This window comes from Rhizophagus irregularis, chromosome 29, assembly GCF_026210795.1.
Source record: "Rhizophagus irregularis chromosome 29, complete sequence".
NCBI classification, from domain to species: domain Eukaryota; kingdom Fungi; phylum Glomeromycota; class Glomeromycetes; order Glomerales; family Glomeraceae; genus Rhizophagus; species Rhizophagus irregularis.
In genome coordinates, this window is record NC_089457.1 from 1,354,455 (window position 1) to 1,371,877 (window position 17,423).

General features: G+C 29.5%; 4 protein-coding genes across 4 annotated transcripts; 1 reads left to right on the forward strand and 3 right to left on the reverse strand.

Annotated features, from left to right (window-relative positions):
* Window positions 1-1,494: 1,494 nt before the first annotated feature.
* Window positions 1,495-2,463, reverse strand: OCT59_019644 (uncharacterized protein; the record flags this gene model as incomplete). The annotated part of the gene is made up of 2 exons (XM_025311067.2): window positions 1,495-2,019; window positions 2,140-2,463. The coding sequence occupies 2 exons, from the start codon at window positions 2,461-2,463 to the stop codon at window positions 1,495-1,497; spliced, it is 849 nt and encodes a 282-aa protein (XP_025175393.2).
* A 1,591-nt stretch (window positions 2,464-4,054) lies between these two features.
* OCT59_019645 (uncharacterized protein) lies at window positions 4,055-7,816 on the reverse strand (the record flags this gene model as incomplete). The annotated part of the gene is made up of 4 exons (XM_025318751.2): window positions 4,055-4,377; window positions 5,351-6,427; window positions 6,509-7,139; window positions 7,238-7,816. 4 exons carry the CDS (start codon window positions 7,814-7,816, stop codon window positions 4,055-4,057), a joined length of 2,610 nt encoding a protein of 869 aa, XP_025175392.2.
* Window positions 7,817-9,285: 1,469 nt separating this feature from the next.
* Window positions 9,286-10,653, forward strand: OCT59_019646 (uncharacterized protein). The gene has a single exon (XM_066143673.1). The coding sequence runs from the start codon at window positions 9,718-9,720 to the stop codon at window positions 9,991-9,993; it is 276 nt and encodes a 91-aa protein (XP_066005401.1). The 5' UTR covers window positions 9,286-9,717; the 3' UTR covers window positions 9,994-10,653.
* A 57-nt stretch (window positions 10,654-10,710) lies between these two features.
* OCT59_019647 (uncharacterized protein) lies at window positions 10,711-13,831 on the reverse strand. The gene is made up of 3 exons (XM_025318750.2): window positions 13,026-13,831; window positions 12,297-12,921; window positions 10,711-12,209 (listed from the first exon to the last, which is right to left on the reverse strand). The coding sequence occupies exons 1-3, from the start codon at window positions 13,698-13,700 to the stop codon at window positions 11,107-11,109; spliced, it is 2,403 nt and encodes an 800-aa protein (XP_025175390.2). The 5' UTR covers window positions 13,701-13,831; the 3' UTR covers window positions 10,711-11,106.
* Window positions 13,832-17,423: the final 3,592 nt, after the last annotated feature.

A 17,423-nucleotide genomic window follows, 5' to 3' on the forward strand; every position in this document is an offset into this window, starting at 1 on the left:
TTTAAGGAAGTGAGGTATTTTGATAAAATTAGTGTCATTTGAAAGTTCATATATGATACTTTTAATGTATTGTAAAAAAAGTTATATTTTGTTAAATCTTTGTCCCGTTCGAACTAAATGAAGATAGGCTAATTTATGTAGTACAAAATTTTTAATTAGTGATTAGCGCTGCGCTGGAAATGTCCAGTAACTGATATATATAACCATTTTAAATACATATGCTAAATGAATTTTTGCCTGCTCTGCAAGTTTACTTAAAGCGCAGAGTAGGGGTTTGAATCCTATTTTTGATTTATTTGACTTTTTTCATTTTGTTATCCATTTTTAAATATGATTGGCAAAGTTTCGTTCATTCATATGTAAAGTCAAAACAATATTCAAAATCCACTTTTTTTCCTTAAGTAAACTTGCAAAGCAGATTAAAATATGCTTATTTTATGATTTTAAAGTTTATATTAATCTTTACTTATAAAAAATTAATCTAATCAAAATTATACAAAATCATGTGATTTACCCTGCTTTAGATGACCTCTTTTTATAGTAGAATTTTTAAAGTTTTGTATGTAAACCTTACCTTAGGTCACAGGATGACCTATCTTAATAGTAGGCAAGGCCTTATCTATAAATATTTATGTTTATTTCTTATAATTTGTGGTATTGTTTATAAATGAATATTACTTCAATGTTATATTATAAACTTCTTAAACTCAATTTTATATTAAATTTCTTGGCTTAATTTGACTTATTTGGATCTTAAAGTCACCTATTTTATTCTATTTCAATCATATGCGAAATAATGATTGCTGGAAAAAATATCCATACCCGAATATTGTTTTACTGATATGATAATAGTGTGGCCAGAGACATGACATGCAAAAAATAAATGCAAATCAAGTCAAAAAAAAAATAATGCGAATATATACAATATATGCGATTCGCATGTCGCACAGTGCCACAGTCCCTATTCTTCGGCAAGAATTTTCCCGATATCGTACTGCGCATTTCAAGTGATCGATTTTACATGACCGGGCCCAGTGATGTGGCGGGACAGTGTCCCACAAAATTTTAATGTCCTGTCCAAGTCCAATTTCATTTGTCCCGTCCAAAACATTGTCCAATTTATTAATATTATATATAAATCATATATCCTCTTATAATGAATTTTTGTCCTGGACATCAACAACATCTTGTCCGAGTCCTGGACTGTCCTGTCCTGTCCCATCCAAGGACATGTCCCAGTCCCAGTCACAACACTGACCGGGCCTATGCTCTAAACATACAACTTATTTGATAAGATCCATCCCATGTCTCGTCCGAAGCTTTTAGTAACTCCTATCAAACTTGCGGTATATTGGATTATTTCATAACGTTTAAGCTTAAAAAGAATAAATGAAGTATAAAATATAATTTATAAAAAGCCAAATACAACTTTATTGGATGATTACACCATCATCGCGTGATTTATGAATTTAAAGTACACATAGCTCAAGTATTTCATGATTTACATAGACGATTAGCAGTTTGGAAAGGGTAAAAATTGATAAACAAAACAACAATCTTCGTTAATGAATTATTCAAAAACTGGGTGAGTTTTTCCTCATCTGTACTATCTAAAAATTTTATTGGACGTTTCGGTTCGTGTGCGTATGCAAGTTGATCGGTAATATCATTACCGATGAGTGCATGCTCTACTTCATCGCCAGGATCTTGTTCCCAAACTGAAATCTTTGCTTGGACCCATTTTGTCCAATCATGTTTATCACCTAGGCGGACTTCAAACATTCTAGTTGCATAGATTTCATTTGCACCCTCTCCATAGCCTGAGCTTGTTATAGGATTTTTTTTCCATCCTTCATCTCCCCGGAGTGTTCTTTTAATGTGAAATGGAAAGATCGTCGAAGGTGCACCCGTATCTATAACACATTCGTATATTTTATTATTATTATACTTATCATACAAGGTATAATTGATCAGAGCAACTAGTCCAGGTTCTTCAGGTCTTCTAACGCTAGCTCTGACCTTTATTTGAAAAAATCAAATTGTTTCGAGATCTATATATATATTTTTATGTACTAAAATTTATAATTTAAAAAGTTTTAAAACTAATTTTTTAATTTACGATCAAGTACGTATTCAAACCTTGTAATCACTCGCATTATTAACATGATTAGTAGTTACCATCTTTCTTTTTTTACTGCGTGGAAGACGTTTCTGATTGACTGGAAGTTGTATGGCACTAGGCATCTTTTTGAAAATGTGGTTCAATTCATCATCGCTATACAGTTTTCCATATGCTATTATTTCCTGGTTGTATACCATCACCCAATCATTTTCGTGTCCTAAAAATTCCCCACTTTCAAGTGCGTTGTAAAAGAATATGATGTTGTACCCACTTTGAACATCAATATTAGACTCGGAATCAGTGATCTGGTTGAAACAAAATCTCCTCATATGTTCCGGCATTGAGGGGGTCAGCTAAAGTTATTGCTCATACAAGCTATAAATAGATCAAGAAAATAAACATCAAAACACTACTATATGTATCGCCACTATGCTATTCAAGAAATAAAAATTTATTACCAAGAAACATTTTCACTTGACCAGGCATTCTCTCATACTTTAAGAGAGTTTGAGGCGTTTCAGGTAGAATTTGAACTGGCTGAAGAGATCCTATTGTTCGAGATAAATTAAAAAACCTAAAGAGACGTTAATTGATCTTAGTATAAATACTTTTGACAGTACGTGTTTATTATATATTTACTCGGAAAAGATTTATACCAAGCAAACGAGACTGCAAACGGGAGCCAAATGGGAGTGAGCACAATAATTGTAATAATTGTGCAAGTTATAAAAAGAAAAACAAAGAATACAGAAGGAAGTAATAGAATAAACAAGAAAACAATTAAGAAAAGGCCAAGCAAAGGGCTCTTGTCTTTATTAGTCTTGTTTTTAGTGTCTTTAGTTACAGTAGGATGGGAATAGGCATGACGAATTTGTTATATATCTAATAATTTTTTTGTACGTACTAATGATTAATGATTAAAAAACAATTAACCAATTTTTTTTACTTATTTATATAAAATCTATTGTCACACAGATTAATGATGATTAAAATCCGTAGCAAAATCGATACTGCGCAAGACTTTTGCATGTGTTGAGATTCATGTGAATAATTTCACTGCGCCTATTATACGTATGAAGTATATATATCCTCCGAAATTTTCATGGACGTCAAATATAACAATGATTCGATTAGATGATCTCAAATGGCCAGTGCGCATACTATTAATTTTTATTTGCGGAGTTATTTTCAATGATTTCACGATGTTTTTGCCGATTGATGATTTGACATAGCAGTAAGAATTATATCAGTTCCCGGCACTTTCTCGTCACTTTCGAGGGATATGCTTGCAATATACGTGTTGCGCCTCTGTTACATTTCCAGTATTTTCAAATTATATTCCAAAGGTAATTCCGAAATATGCTTCTAAGTTTCTGAGGGATATTGGAGGGATATTGTAAGCACTTCCGAGGCCCGATCATGGTTTAATCTGGGTCGAGGCAATGAGTATACTAATTTTTGAGCGTCCCTAGGAAAACTTGGTATATACTTACTGGGGACGCTTCTAGGGACAGCTTTGATATCCATTTCTGCGTTCCTAAGCTTTATTATTCTGCTCTTCTATGTTTGTCCCTAGTGTCCCTAGTATCCTGTCTCTGCAAAAATGAGATAAGTCCTTCAGTATCATTGATTCAATTGGATTAAATTCAGTAATTTTCCTATTTTTTTATTCATCCGCTAACATGAGCATCTCATAGTAGCAGAAGTGTATGGTGTATCTGTCATTAATAGCGATATTGTTACGTTCCGGAGTGATAAAAACTTTATTTGTGAAAGCACTGAGCATTTTATGTCACACAGACATGTCTCACATACAAAAAATTATAATCTTGCTTTATTTTTTAACTTACAAACATATCACAATTACACAATTACATAATTACATAATACGAATACAAATAGGTAACATAAAATATAAAAAAAAAATAATATTTAATGCTGTAACACCCATGATTGTGGAACAGTACTATCAAGAACAAAAGGAGATCCAACAATTGTTGATGCAAAACCACTTGTGAGTGCGGATTGAATTGTGAATTCTTTACCACCTAACACAGGAGTGGTATCAATGCGAAAATATTGGCTTTGTTGAGCATTAGCGTTGTTATTATAAGTAAGCGCTTGGCCTTTACCATTGTCTTGAACGAATTGGTTAGGAGAAGTAGCGGGATTAATTTGGTAAATTCCTTTAACAGTAGTCTCTTTCAATTGCCAGATAGAACCTGGATTTGTTAGAACAATTTTACCAGTAGTATCTATCCCCCAAAAAAAAAGCGGTGTTTGCTTTTGCTTTAATTCTCCCTATTGCTAGAGTTTGAGTCGACACGACAGCAATAAGAGTGGTCAAAAGGAGCAAAAAAAGGTTGAATTTCATTTTGATTTTATTTTTACTTTTTTGTTTTTGAAAATTTTCTCTACTTTTCAAATCGTATAGAGTGTAGAGGTATTTATATGTATAAAATTCAGTACAGAGGCTTAATGTTTAGTGAGTCTCGGGCTATAAACTGATGCTTGGATTATTATTCAAAAATAATTCTTTCATCTAAAAAGAATTATCGATGCTTAGGCTACGGAAATAAATTATAACACATCATTATGTATTATATAATAACTCAGCAGGCTTTGAAAGACAAGATTTTTAAGTAAAATGACTAATGATCCTGAGGAAATCTCTATACATCTGATTTTTGTTATGTGCTGTTCATCTTGAAAATAGTGAAGTCGAAAATGTAGCCATGTGTTCGATTATTTGCGGCGCAGATAGCAAAATTCAATAATTTGAGGATCCAACTCAGCACCATGGTAGCGTCATAGAATTGGCAGGGTGCCAGGTTGTCATCAAAATTATGACGATCACGGACCAATCAAAATTTTTCTAATCGATCTTCATCGCATGCTCTTAAATTTGACGCATGTAGCTCATATTTTACTTAAAAGAGCTGAACGAATAACCGAAATAGAACCGACGAACCGATCACCACCCCTATTCAGTATCCAGTTTAATATTGAAGTAATAAACATCACAGAGAAATTGTAAGACTCATTGAAAAAATTTTAAAATATTAAGAGAAAAAGTTCATGAGTTCATGAGGTAACTTTATGAAAAAATAAAAATGTTTATAATTTCTTTTCAATTAATAATAATTTATTATTTATTATTTTAATATTATATAAAATATACACAAAAAAATTAATTGATAATAACTCATTATCGATATACATTAATACCATATTTATCCAATATTTCTTTTGCCTTAGCTTGCTTATGTAAGGCAGCTTGTTTCAAATAATGAATACCTTTTTCCTTGTCCTTTTTAATACCCAGTTTACCAGAGAAATATACATCACCAAGATTATAAAGAGCCGTAGCATTATTATTATCAGCCGCTAGTTGTAAATATTTCATAAATTTACTACTATCGATGTTTTTATTTTCCTTATCAATTAAACAAAAAGCATATCGTAATTGAGCATCAGCATTGCCAGCATCTGCTGCTTTTCTAAATAAATCCATTGCCTTTTGTTTGTTTTTATCAACATATTTTCCTTCCAAATAATAATAGCCTTGCCAATATATTGCTAATATATCTCCGACATTTGCATTTGCTTCAAAGCATTCCCAAGCTTTCTTATGATTGCCTTCTTTATGAGCTTGTAAACCTTCCTTAACTGGAATTAATGGTACAACGATTTGTATAACTGATTCATTTTGATCTTCAGAATCCGAAAGACATAAACTATCTAAATCCGCATCTCCTGTAGTAATTTCGGTAGTATTTTCCTTTAACGGACGTATTAATGGAGAACCTTTGTTTGATAATACATTTTTCTCATATGACTCCTGTAACATGTTAAAGAGAAGTTGGATTCCCGGACGTAATGATGGATCTTGTTGCCAAGCAAGTTTAATAATTTCACCAAATTCTCTTTGAATTGGATGAGGACTTAATCCGAAATTCAATGTCTCTCTTTTGCCTTTTAGAACATATTTTTGTACATCCAACATACTCATACCGTCGTATGGTATTTTTTGAAAAGCAAGTTCCCAAAGAAGCATTCCAAAACTAAAAATTTCACATTGAATGGTATATCTGCAATCATCCGCTTTTTTAGGCTTTTTGTCCTGTTCTGCTGAAATATGACTTAATTTTTCCGGTGCTAACCAATGTATCAGAGCATTTATATCATCAATTTGAGTAGTATTAGCATGAAATTCACGGGCAAATTTGAAATTGGTAAGTTTTGGTTGTATGTTCTCATTAATTAATACGTTTTCACATCGAATATCATGGTGCAAAATCTTTACTGTAAAGTGAAATGACAAAATTAAGAAGTTAATGATTGCACCGAAATTGGATATTTACTAATGAATAAAAATTATCATACCTGATTGCAAAAAAGCTAAACCACGACAAATATCTCTTGCAATAGAAATCTTTGCCTCCCAATCAATCTTATAATTTTTATAAACATTTTTTAAAGTTCCAAGCTCTGCCCATTCAAAAACCATTACTTTTTCTGTAGAAATTTCCGATAGCCCATGAAATTTAATAATATATGGGCAAGCATCCAATTTTTCTAAGATAGCAAGGTGCTTTTGAGTTTTTTGGATATCGTCTACAGAAATGGGTTTACAAGCAACTTCCAATGCATTATAAACTTTTTTTTGAATTTTTACTCTGCTACCTTGACGTGGTGGTACATATTTTAGAGGATCTTTGAGTTCTGAAGCTTTAATTTCTTTTGCTTTAACTACTATTGCTGAATTTTGTTCATTCACTTGTTTATTAAGTAAGAAAATAGAATCAATTACTCTATTGAGCGAAGTAAATTTGATCGTTTTATTTTCTTTTTTGTCTTCATCGAGTCTTTCATTCATTTCCGTAAGTCGTTTATTTTGTTCTATAATATTTTCAACTATGATTTTTATTTCATTGTTTTGAATTTCCAATTTGTTCACGATTGTTTCGGTATTATTAACTGTATCTGTGATACCACCTTCAATCTTATGTAAAAACTATCGTATGTGAAAAAAAAATGATTTTTTCCTGTATCATTAAAAGTACTTGGTCAAAGGAAATTAACTTGGAATAGGAAATTTATATGTTTACGTACCTTATTCATTTCAATCATATCATCATGTAAAATTATCAAATCCTTATTCAATTGATCTTGTGTAGCGATAGAAATTGCTAAATTTAAATCATTAGAGCAGCTATTGAATTCTTTGATACTCTTTTCAAACCTTTCTCTGATACTTGCACTCGAAACAAATTTTTTAAATTTAGGTAATTGAGAAATATCATCAAATAATTTCTTAATTTGTTTTAAACAATTTGTAAATCTTATAAAAGTTTTATAATAATTTTGATCCCGAAAATTTTTAAGATTCTCTTCTTTTTGTCTCATCAATGCTTTAATTGAAGTTTCGGCAGCTTCAACTCGATTGACTAATGCACTACAAGTTTTTTTGTTATATTGAACATTTTCATATGCTTCTACAATTTCTTTTGTTAAAGTAGCCACAAGCGCCGCAAGAGGTAGAAAAGGAGCAACGGCTTCTGCTACAGTCACGATTGCTTGAGTAGTACCATTTGGAATATTGCTTTTGAATGCATCAACCATTCCTGTCATTACTTCTGCAGATTTATCAATGATTTCTGCTGCTTTATCCAAGCGTTTTGACTTCGACATTTTTTATATTTATATTTGATTTCCTAATTGTACAAGCCGCAGTATTAAATCTGTAACAATTTTTTTTTTGAATGATAAATTCGGGGTTTATTTATAAAAAAAAAGAACAAAGTGAATAGAAATAAACTCCGGTTCATTTATAAGCATGCACAACAAATAATTTACAAATTCGGATGATCTACTCCCAGTATGATTGGTCGGAATGCTTTTTAAGAAAACGATTTTTTCTATTCGGAACGTCATAAAATTTTTATAAACCGAATTGCAGGAAGTTAAGAATGAAATTTATTTTGTTTTGTTCTCATTTATTGCATACAAAATTTCACAGGATTATTTTATTTCAATAGTATAATTTCTTTATTTGTTCATTATAGAGATCCAAATATTACGTCAATATATTATACATGTATATATATATATCCGGAAAAGACTGTAATACAATTCATGATTTTTATCTGAATTTATAGACTACGAACTTTGAAACAATTGACAATGAATCTAAAATATCCTTAACAGTATTCAATATATGCCAAATTTAGTATCTATTCAACCAGTAATTTTATCGCGTTAAATAAATGCGGAAAATTTTTAAACGTTGTACGAATGCATTCATTACTTACAAATACAGTAATAAATAAATTAAATAAAGGAGTGTCCGTGATTTTAGAATGTATATAATGATGATCGAAGCGAGACAAACAAAAAAAAAAATATTTAAAGAAAATTATCGTTAAAAAAACAATTTGAGTCGATTTAAATAATCCACAAAATTTTGTATTTTAAATGATTGGTAGGCGAAGTCAGATAGGCTTTTAATTTTAAACTTGTGATTATTGGAATTTTGGAAATACCGGAATACCCGGAATCTGGATCCGGTAATACTATTTTTTCCTTTTATGGGCGCATTAACGGATAGTGCCATAAGAAAATTGATGATCTTTAATATTAATAAAAAAAAATATTGAGAAATTATTTTAAAAAAAACTCAACGCTAATAATTGATACTTCTTGATAAATTCTATTTAACTACGTTGAGATAATTAAAACGGATTATTGCATCAAAGTTATAAATATGGAATTTTATATATCTGATTCCAATTTGACCTTGGCCCACATTATGATATTTTTAGCCAGAATTACACGTGAATAAAATAATGTATTCCGATATTATATCGATTTTATTCCGATAAAAAATTACCAATTATAGTAAGAAGCATTTGATAATTCTAGCCGGCTTACATCTTAATGCAGGCCAACTTAGGTTGCGCTAGTGACACGACAATAATTTTAGCCAAAAACGATTGAAATGACTAGTTTTTTTACGATATAGTCAATAAAATATGCAATAATGATTGGCTAGTTGTCACGTGTCGGAATAAAAGTCTCTGAGTCTTAATTATGATTGGTTTAAATGTAAAATCATGTGATTTAGATTAAATAAAAGTTTGATGTCACCATGACCCTACAGCAAAAGTAATTTACACTCCTTACGTACGTTCTTCGTTATCCAATAAAAATTTCAAAACCAAACTGGACATATGACACTAACTTTGGTTGCCCATTATGAAGAAACCTGGGCTGGGTCGAAAATGATCTAGAAGTACTATGAAGGACATTAAAAAAAGCACCAAGGGAAATATTCCAGATTTCCGGATAAAAAAAAATGTTGATTTATTAAATTTTATTTTATTTTCTTAACCACCCTTATTAATATATTATGCGGGTAAAGTCAAATACGTAGTACGGGTCAAGAACGATATCTTTGCAGCAGTACATCTTTGAGTTGGATTCTACTTCAAACCTTGAATTTCTGATTTAGGTAATTGAGAAATTTATAATAGTTGTTGGGTAAATATCAGTGACTTTCAGATTATATTTAATCATATGGAATCGATTGTGAAATGGATTTTGGAAAAAGTGTGTTAGGGTGTAGAAGTATTAATAAAGAAAGGATGTATGAAGGATTATTTACAAATAGAGAAAGTGGTGGATCTAGTAGTGGACCAACAGAAGAAGAAATTGAAAGAGTACGAAGATTTAGAGAAGAAGATAAAAAATCTCGAGAACAAGTAAAAAGACATAGAAAAACATATCAATTAGGAGGGGATAAAGAAAGGGAATTATATAGAGAAAATCAAAAAATATTAAGATTTTATATTAACAAAGTTAAAAATTGATAAATGGACAGATTAGATAGATGATCTGATCTGTTAGCACCGATGATATGGGAACTTCAAGTTTTCAGACTGCGAGTAATGATCAGAGGAGTGTATATATGTTTGCTAATCCAGGGTATAAAAGATTGAGTATGGATACGATTATATGGTAGAAGGAAATTATTTGGGAACGGGTTTAATAGTAAGAGAGAAGATGAATTTAAGAAAATTGTATTTGAAAATTTTCCTAAAGAATTTAATTCACATTTGGATACAAAGAAAATAAAAGAGAGGATTGATGGTCTCAGAGATTAATTGAAATTCTGAGAGAAGAATATTTGAAAGAGGAAATACCAATTGTAGATACCCAAGATTATACGAGAATATACAAGAATAAATAAACTAGAATATTTTAGTGTAAAATTAATTTTTATTTATATTATAAATAATTTAATTTACAAACCTGTGAAAAGAATAACGTACCAAAGTTGACATTTTCATACTGAATTTCGTTTGGAAGTTCGATTCAGTGATAGGCATTATTTAAAAGATCAATTTTTACATGATTGGTCGGAATTCTTATCGCATGCAATAAATACAATGAATTATAATAACGGAAAGATTTCTGTCCAAGTTATAGACCGTAAAGAAAAACGATGAACCGAAACATCTAAATATTATTCCTCTTCAACCAGTAATTTAACATTTATATATTTTTATGCATTAAATAAATAATATCTAAGTGAAATTTTTTTTTAATATTTGATCCTGTACTAAATAAATTTTCGTGAATGAATGATTCATTACTAAATACAGTAAATAAAATAATTAGACAAATAAAGAGTCGTTATGCCTGACCAGTAAATAAATTTTAATTTTAAACTTGACATTAGCCGAGGAGAGAACGAGATTCCACAAAAACAAGATTAAATTATCGTCAAACAATATATATAATTTAAAGAGCTTAAATCTAGATGGTATACTTTATTTTAGTGTAAAATTATTTCTTATTGACATTTACAATATCATTGTGATTTCGTCATAATTATTTGTCACGTGTGTTAATAACTTACTTGTTATTTTTATTTCGAAATAACTTAGCTCGAACTCGTGTATAATAATTAACCATATATACTAATGTATACTAATGCCATTTTTGTCTAGTACCTCTTTTGCCTTAGTTTGCTTATGTAAAGCAGCTTGTCTCAAATAATGAATACCTTTTTCCTTATCCTTTTTAATACCCAGTTTACCAGAGAAATATACATCACCAAGATTATAAAGTGCCGTAGCATTATTATTATCAGCCGCTAGTTGTAAATATTTCATAAATTTACTACTATCAATATTTTTATTTTCCTTATCAATCAAGCAAAAAGCATATCGTAATTGAGCATCAGCATTGCCAGCATCTGCTGCTTTTCTAAATAATTCCATAGCTTTTTGTTTGTTCTTTTCAACATGTTTTCCTTCCAAATAATAATAACCTTGCCAATATATTGCCAATATATCTCCAACATTTGCATTTGCATCAAAGCATTCCCAAGCTTTCTTATAATCGTTTTCTTTATGAGCTTGTAAACCTTCCTTAACTGGAATTAAGGGTACAACAATTAGTGGAGTCTGTTCATTTTGATCTTCAGAATCTGAAAGACATAAACCATCTAATTCTTCATCTCCTACAGTACCATCGATAGTACTATTTTCTTTTTCTTTTAATGGGCGCATTAATGGAGAACCTTTGTTTGATAATACATTTTTCTCATATGACTCCTGTAACATATTAAAGAGAAGTTGGATTCCCGGACGTAATGATGGATCTTGTTGCCAAGCAAGTTTAATAATTTCACCAAATTCTCTTTGAATTGGATGAGGACTTAATCCGAAATTCAATGTCTCCCTTTTACCTTTTAGAACATGTTTTTGTATATCTAACATACTCATACCTTCGTATGGTATTTTTTGAAAAGCAAGTTCCCAAAGAAGCATTCCAAAACTAAAAATTTCACATTGAATGGTATATCTGGCTTCTTCCGTTTTTTTAGACTTTTTATCCTGTTCTGCTGAAATATGACTTAATTTTTCCGGTGCTAACCAATGTATCAATGCATTTATATTATCAATTTGAATAGTGTTAGCATTAAATTCACGGGCAAATTTGAAATTGGTAAGTTTAGGTTGTATGTTTTCATTAATTAATACGTTTTCACATCGAATATCATGATGCAAAATTTTTACTGTAAAGTGAAATGACAAAATTAACAAGTTAGTGATCGTACCGAAATTGGACATCACATTTTACTAGTGAATAAAAATTATCATACCTGATTGCAAAAAAGCCAAGCCACGACAAATATCTCTCGTAATAGTAATCTTTGCCTCCCAATCAATCTTAAATTGTTGATAAACATCTTTTAAATTACCAAGTTCTGCCCATTCAAAAACCATTACTTTTTCTGTAGCTATTTCCGATAATCCATGAAATTTAATAATATATGGGCAAGCATCCAATTTTTCCAAGATAGCAAGGTGCTTTTTAGTTTTTTGAATATTGTCTACAGAAATAGGTTTACAAGCCACTTCCAATGCATTATAAATTTTTTTTTGAATTTTTACTCTGCTACCTTGACGTGGTTTTACATATCTTAGAGGATCTTGGAGTTCTGAAGCTTTAATATCTTTGGCTGTAACCACTACTGTTGAGTCTTGTTCATTTACTTGTTTATTAAGTAAGGAAATAGTATCAATTACTCTATTAAGAGATGTGAATTTGATCGTTTTATCTCTGTCTTCATCGAGTTTTTCATTCATTTCTATAAGCCGTTTATTTTGTTCTATAACATTTTCAACTATTATTTTTATTTCATTGTTTTGGATTTCCAATTTGTTCATGATTGTTTCGGTATTATCAACTGTAACTGTGATACCACCTTCAATCTTATGTAAAAACTATATACGTATATGAAAAAAAAATATTTTTTTTATATCATTAAATTAATAATTGGTCGAAAGAATTCAAATTAGGCAATTTGGAAATTATATGTTTTACATACCTTATTCATTTCAATCATATCTTCATGTAAAATTGCCAAATCCTTATCCAATTGATCTTGTGTAGCGATAGAAATTGATAAATTTAAATCATTAGAGCAATTATTAAATTCTTCAATATTCTCTTTAAACCTTTCTTTAATATTTGCACTCGAAACAAATTTTTTAAATTTAGGTAATTGAGAAATATCTTCAAATAATTTCTTAATTTGTTTTAGACAATTTGTAAATCTTACAAAAGTTTGATAATAATTTTGATCCTTAAAATTTTTAAGATTCTCTTCTTTTTGTCTCATCAATGCTTTAATAGAAAATTCAGCAGCTTCAACTCGATTGACTAATGCACTACAGGTTTTTTTATTATATTGAACATTATCATATGCTTCTACAATTTCCTTTGTTAAAGTACCCACAAGTCCCACAAGAGGTAGGAAAGGAGTAACAGCTTCGGCTATATCTCCTGCGGTTTTAAAGAATGCTTGAGTAGTACTGCCGCTTGGAAGATTGTTTTTTAAAGTATCGACCATTCCAGCTGCTGCTCCGCCAACTTCAACAGCAATTTCCCCCATTTTGCTCAAGGTATCAGATGAGTTTGATAATTTTTCCGTTGATTTTTCCGTTGGTTTTTTCGGTGTTTTTCCCGAGCTTTCTGAACTTTCCGAGCGTTTTTTAAACATATTAAATATAAGATTATTTTACAAAAAAAAAAATTCAACTAAATTTATACACTCCCCGCAGTATAAAAAAAAAAATTTTTGAAAATTTTTTTTTAAAAAATTTGGGTTCTTTTTATGAGGAAAAAAAAAACAAACTCCGTCCCATTCATTGTAATAAACATTTTAAGCATTCATACATGTAATGTACAACAAATAAATTTTTACGAATTCGGTTTAATAAAGATGATCTCAAATAATCAGAATTATGGTTGGTCAGAAATTCAATATTTGACACTTTGGCCTACATTAATTTTATAACGCTAGTCAAAACGTTGGGCAATCGTGGTGTAACCAAAAATATTTTTATTACAACGTGCGGCTTCAATTTGAAGTCTCTTTGCCGTAAAAAAAAAAATAAAAAAAATATTTTTATTAGGATTTCTCGATTATTTGTATACAAAAAAAAAAAAGAAAAAAAAATATATATATTTAAGTAAATTATTTTTTTCGGATCATAATAAATGCTGTTGATCATAATATTACGTCAAAACTCTATTGTTTTATATTCATGTATTTCGGAAAAAAACAATCGATCGGTACCAGTATAAAATGTAAATAGATTTTTGCCTGGGAAGTTATAGACCATTAACTTGACAAAAGATGATGAACTTAAAATATCCAGAACAATGTTTCCATTCATGCTAAATTTAGTATCTGTCCAAACCAGTAATTTTATGAGCAAGTGATCCTGCACTAAAGCTTATTGTTTCAAGGAAGGACGATTCCGAACTAAAACTTTTCTGATTCAAATAGGGCCCCTGAATATACTAATAGAAACCTCGTTCACTCGTTGTACGGATTTAAAGAATTTGGGTCAAAGTTTGTCGGTTCTTATTGTACAGATATGAGAAATTGACTAAAGTTTGAGTACAGATAACATTTACTTCGTATGTACGGATTTGCAATAAATATTACCTCCACGTACAAATTTATCATAAAATTTTGATATATATTCATGATGAATCTTTGGATGGATTAAATGCAGGTTACATTTATGTCATTTCATATATAAACAAGATATCATAATCTTAGATCCGTACAATTTTAACAAATTTTAGATCCATCAAGAAATTGTTATCCCTTTCACTTTTTTTTTATTCTCAGTTTGGGTAATATCGAAATTGGAAGTCAAACAACTTCAAGTTTTTTAGGAAAATATGTTAAATTGACAGCAATAAGCCTGGGAAGCGTCAGGTGAAGCAGCTCGTTCAGGCGGGAGAGTAACTGTAGGAATAGGCTCGGGACTTTTGCCTTTGTCCAACCCACCGCACAATTGCAATTGTATCAAAAGCTTAGTGTAGAAGAAACAGCAAACATAGAATCTAACATCTTGGAAGCCGAAATACTGATGAAAAAGAAAAAAAAATAACAAGGATGATTCAGAATAATTTTATTTTATAAATAATTTTTTTTTTTTACAAAGCTTCGTCTGAATGATAGTTCTTAGAAGCTTTTTTTGTTTATTATTATTGTAAAATGTAAAATTTTTCTTTCATATATCGTTCTTAATTTTACACTTGACAAAAAAAAAATTTTAAATGTTTAGCGTACGGAATTGTAATTATTAATAAAAAACTTCAATGTACAGATCAGGGTACAGATGTATAAAATTGACTTGTATCTCTTTTCGCTTCTATTAATAGAAACATTACGTATTCAGGGATCATATTCAAATACAGTAAATATAATAAAATAATCTTCTATATTACTACGTGCTTCAACGTTTGGCATACCAATTGGATTATGTGATTGGCGGGCGTATAATAGAAATTTTTTAACTCTTAAACTTAATACTAGCCGAAGCGAAAGTCGACTTAAAGTTAATTCAAAGAAATTAACATTTGATTTAAACGTGGAGATGTTTTAGCAATATATTGTTAAAATTTTAATATTAAAATAATGCAAATATACAAATTAATATAATGACGATAATATCAATTAATTTCTATAATGTAATAATGATAATGCAACAAAGCATTAATACGAAATGATTTTGACTACCCATTATATATAATTATATTTCAATTTCAATTAGATGTGCAGCTTTAAACGATTCTGCATTTTGAGAAAAAAAGCATATAAAGATTAAGGATACGATTTTATTATTAGCAAAGTTACGAGGCCATTTCTTGCATTAACAATAAAATAAAATTCCTAAAAAAATCAGATCTCAAAATAGACAAACTACTTAAAGTTCAAATTGCGAAATAACTTACTAATTTATGTAAAAAAAGCTTCGTAGCTTTGTAAATATGGTTTGGAGGAACTAATAAGTGTCAAAATATTTGAGAAAGAAGAAGTTGTTCGATCTGTGCATCCAAAAAAAATGGTCATTTTTTATAGTAATTTATTATGAAAACTTCGTTTATCAAATTTAAACTCCAAAAATATTAATTATGTAAAATATTATATAACTTGATATACTTTTGATTTACATAGTTGACATGTTTAAAGAGTAGACATTGGAGTATAATAAACGAAGATTTTGTATTAGATCAGGAGAGGTTAGGTTTCTAGGAAAAATTTTGCGGTGTTCTAGAATTACGAAGGGAATAACCGTTGCATTGAAGCAAACTATCGATATTGATTTTGAATTTTCTATTTTATATAATTTTTCTAACATCAGGTAAATGTCCGTGCACCTAATTGTCGTTTTAATGTGATTTATTATGTTTTATATAACGACATCAAAGGAATCCAAAAAATGGTAGTTATAACGAGATGTCGTTATAACGGGCGATACTCGTATTTTATAAAATTATAACAAATTGAATATACTATATATACATAAAAAAGATTATCGTCTAGAAATATATAATTTAAAGTTCGACTTAAACCTTTGTATTTCTTTTAAATAATTGTATGAAGCTTCAGCGTATTATTGGACTCTTTTCGTATGTTTTAGAATGACGATCGGATTTAAAAATAGAGAAACTCAGTTTTTGGTGATGTTGGTTTTTTGGGAAATATTAAAAACAAAAAAAATGGGATCGCTCAAATGATTATCTCCTGTAAAAATTTTGTCCGAATATTTCCTGTAGATCTGCTCGTGAAATATGTTAATTTTACGGGAACATTTACCTGGTTCTAATTTTATTTTGGGCAATAATTTGATATTTGGTTAAGTACTTTCTTTACTATATATATATATATATATATATATATGTATATGATCAAATTATTTCCTGTACAGTATCCCCAAGTCCCGGGGTAATACTATTCAATTTAGCTTGAATAAGACTAATCAGAACTATAGAGTAACAAATTCAGTTTTTACTGGTAAATCTTCAGATAAAATTGAAACCATATGTAATAATTCGTTATACTTTGCTTATGAATCTTTACATTTTTCATATTATATTATTATATTCACTCACGTTTAATTATAGTGCTAAAAAAAAATTCCTTATTAGGAATTTTTACATTAGGAATTTCTGTAATTCTGGTAATTCTTATCATTACTTTAAAAATTTGAATCTTGATCCATCACGTGTTTACCTGACAAAGTCGACAACGCTCTTTTGCCTACTATTCATCATTTTTTTTTAAAAAAAAACTTTAAAAAAACTTTACTATAAATAAATCTAAATTTAAAAACAATTCAATTAATTAACCGAATTAAGAATCATATATGACTCTCATTGATTAACACCTTTTAATTTTAATATTTATTATTTATTTAAT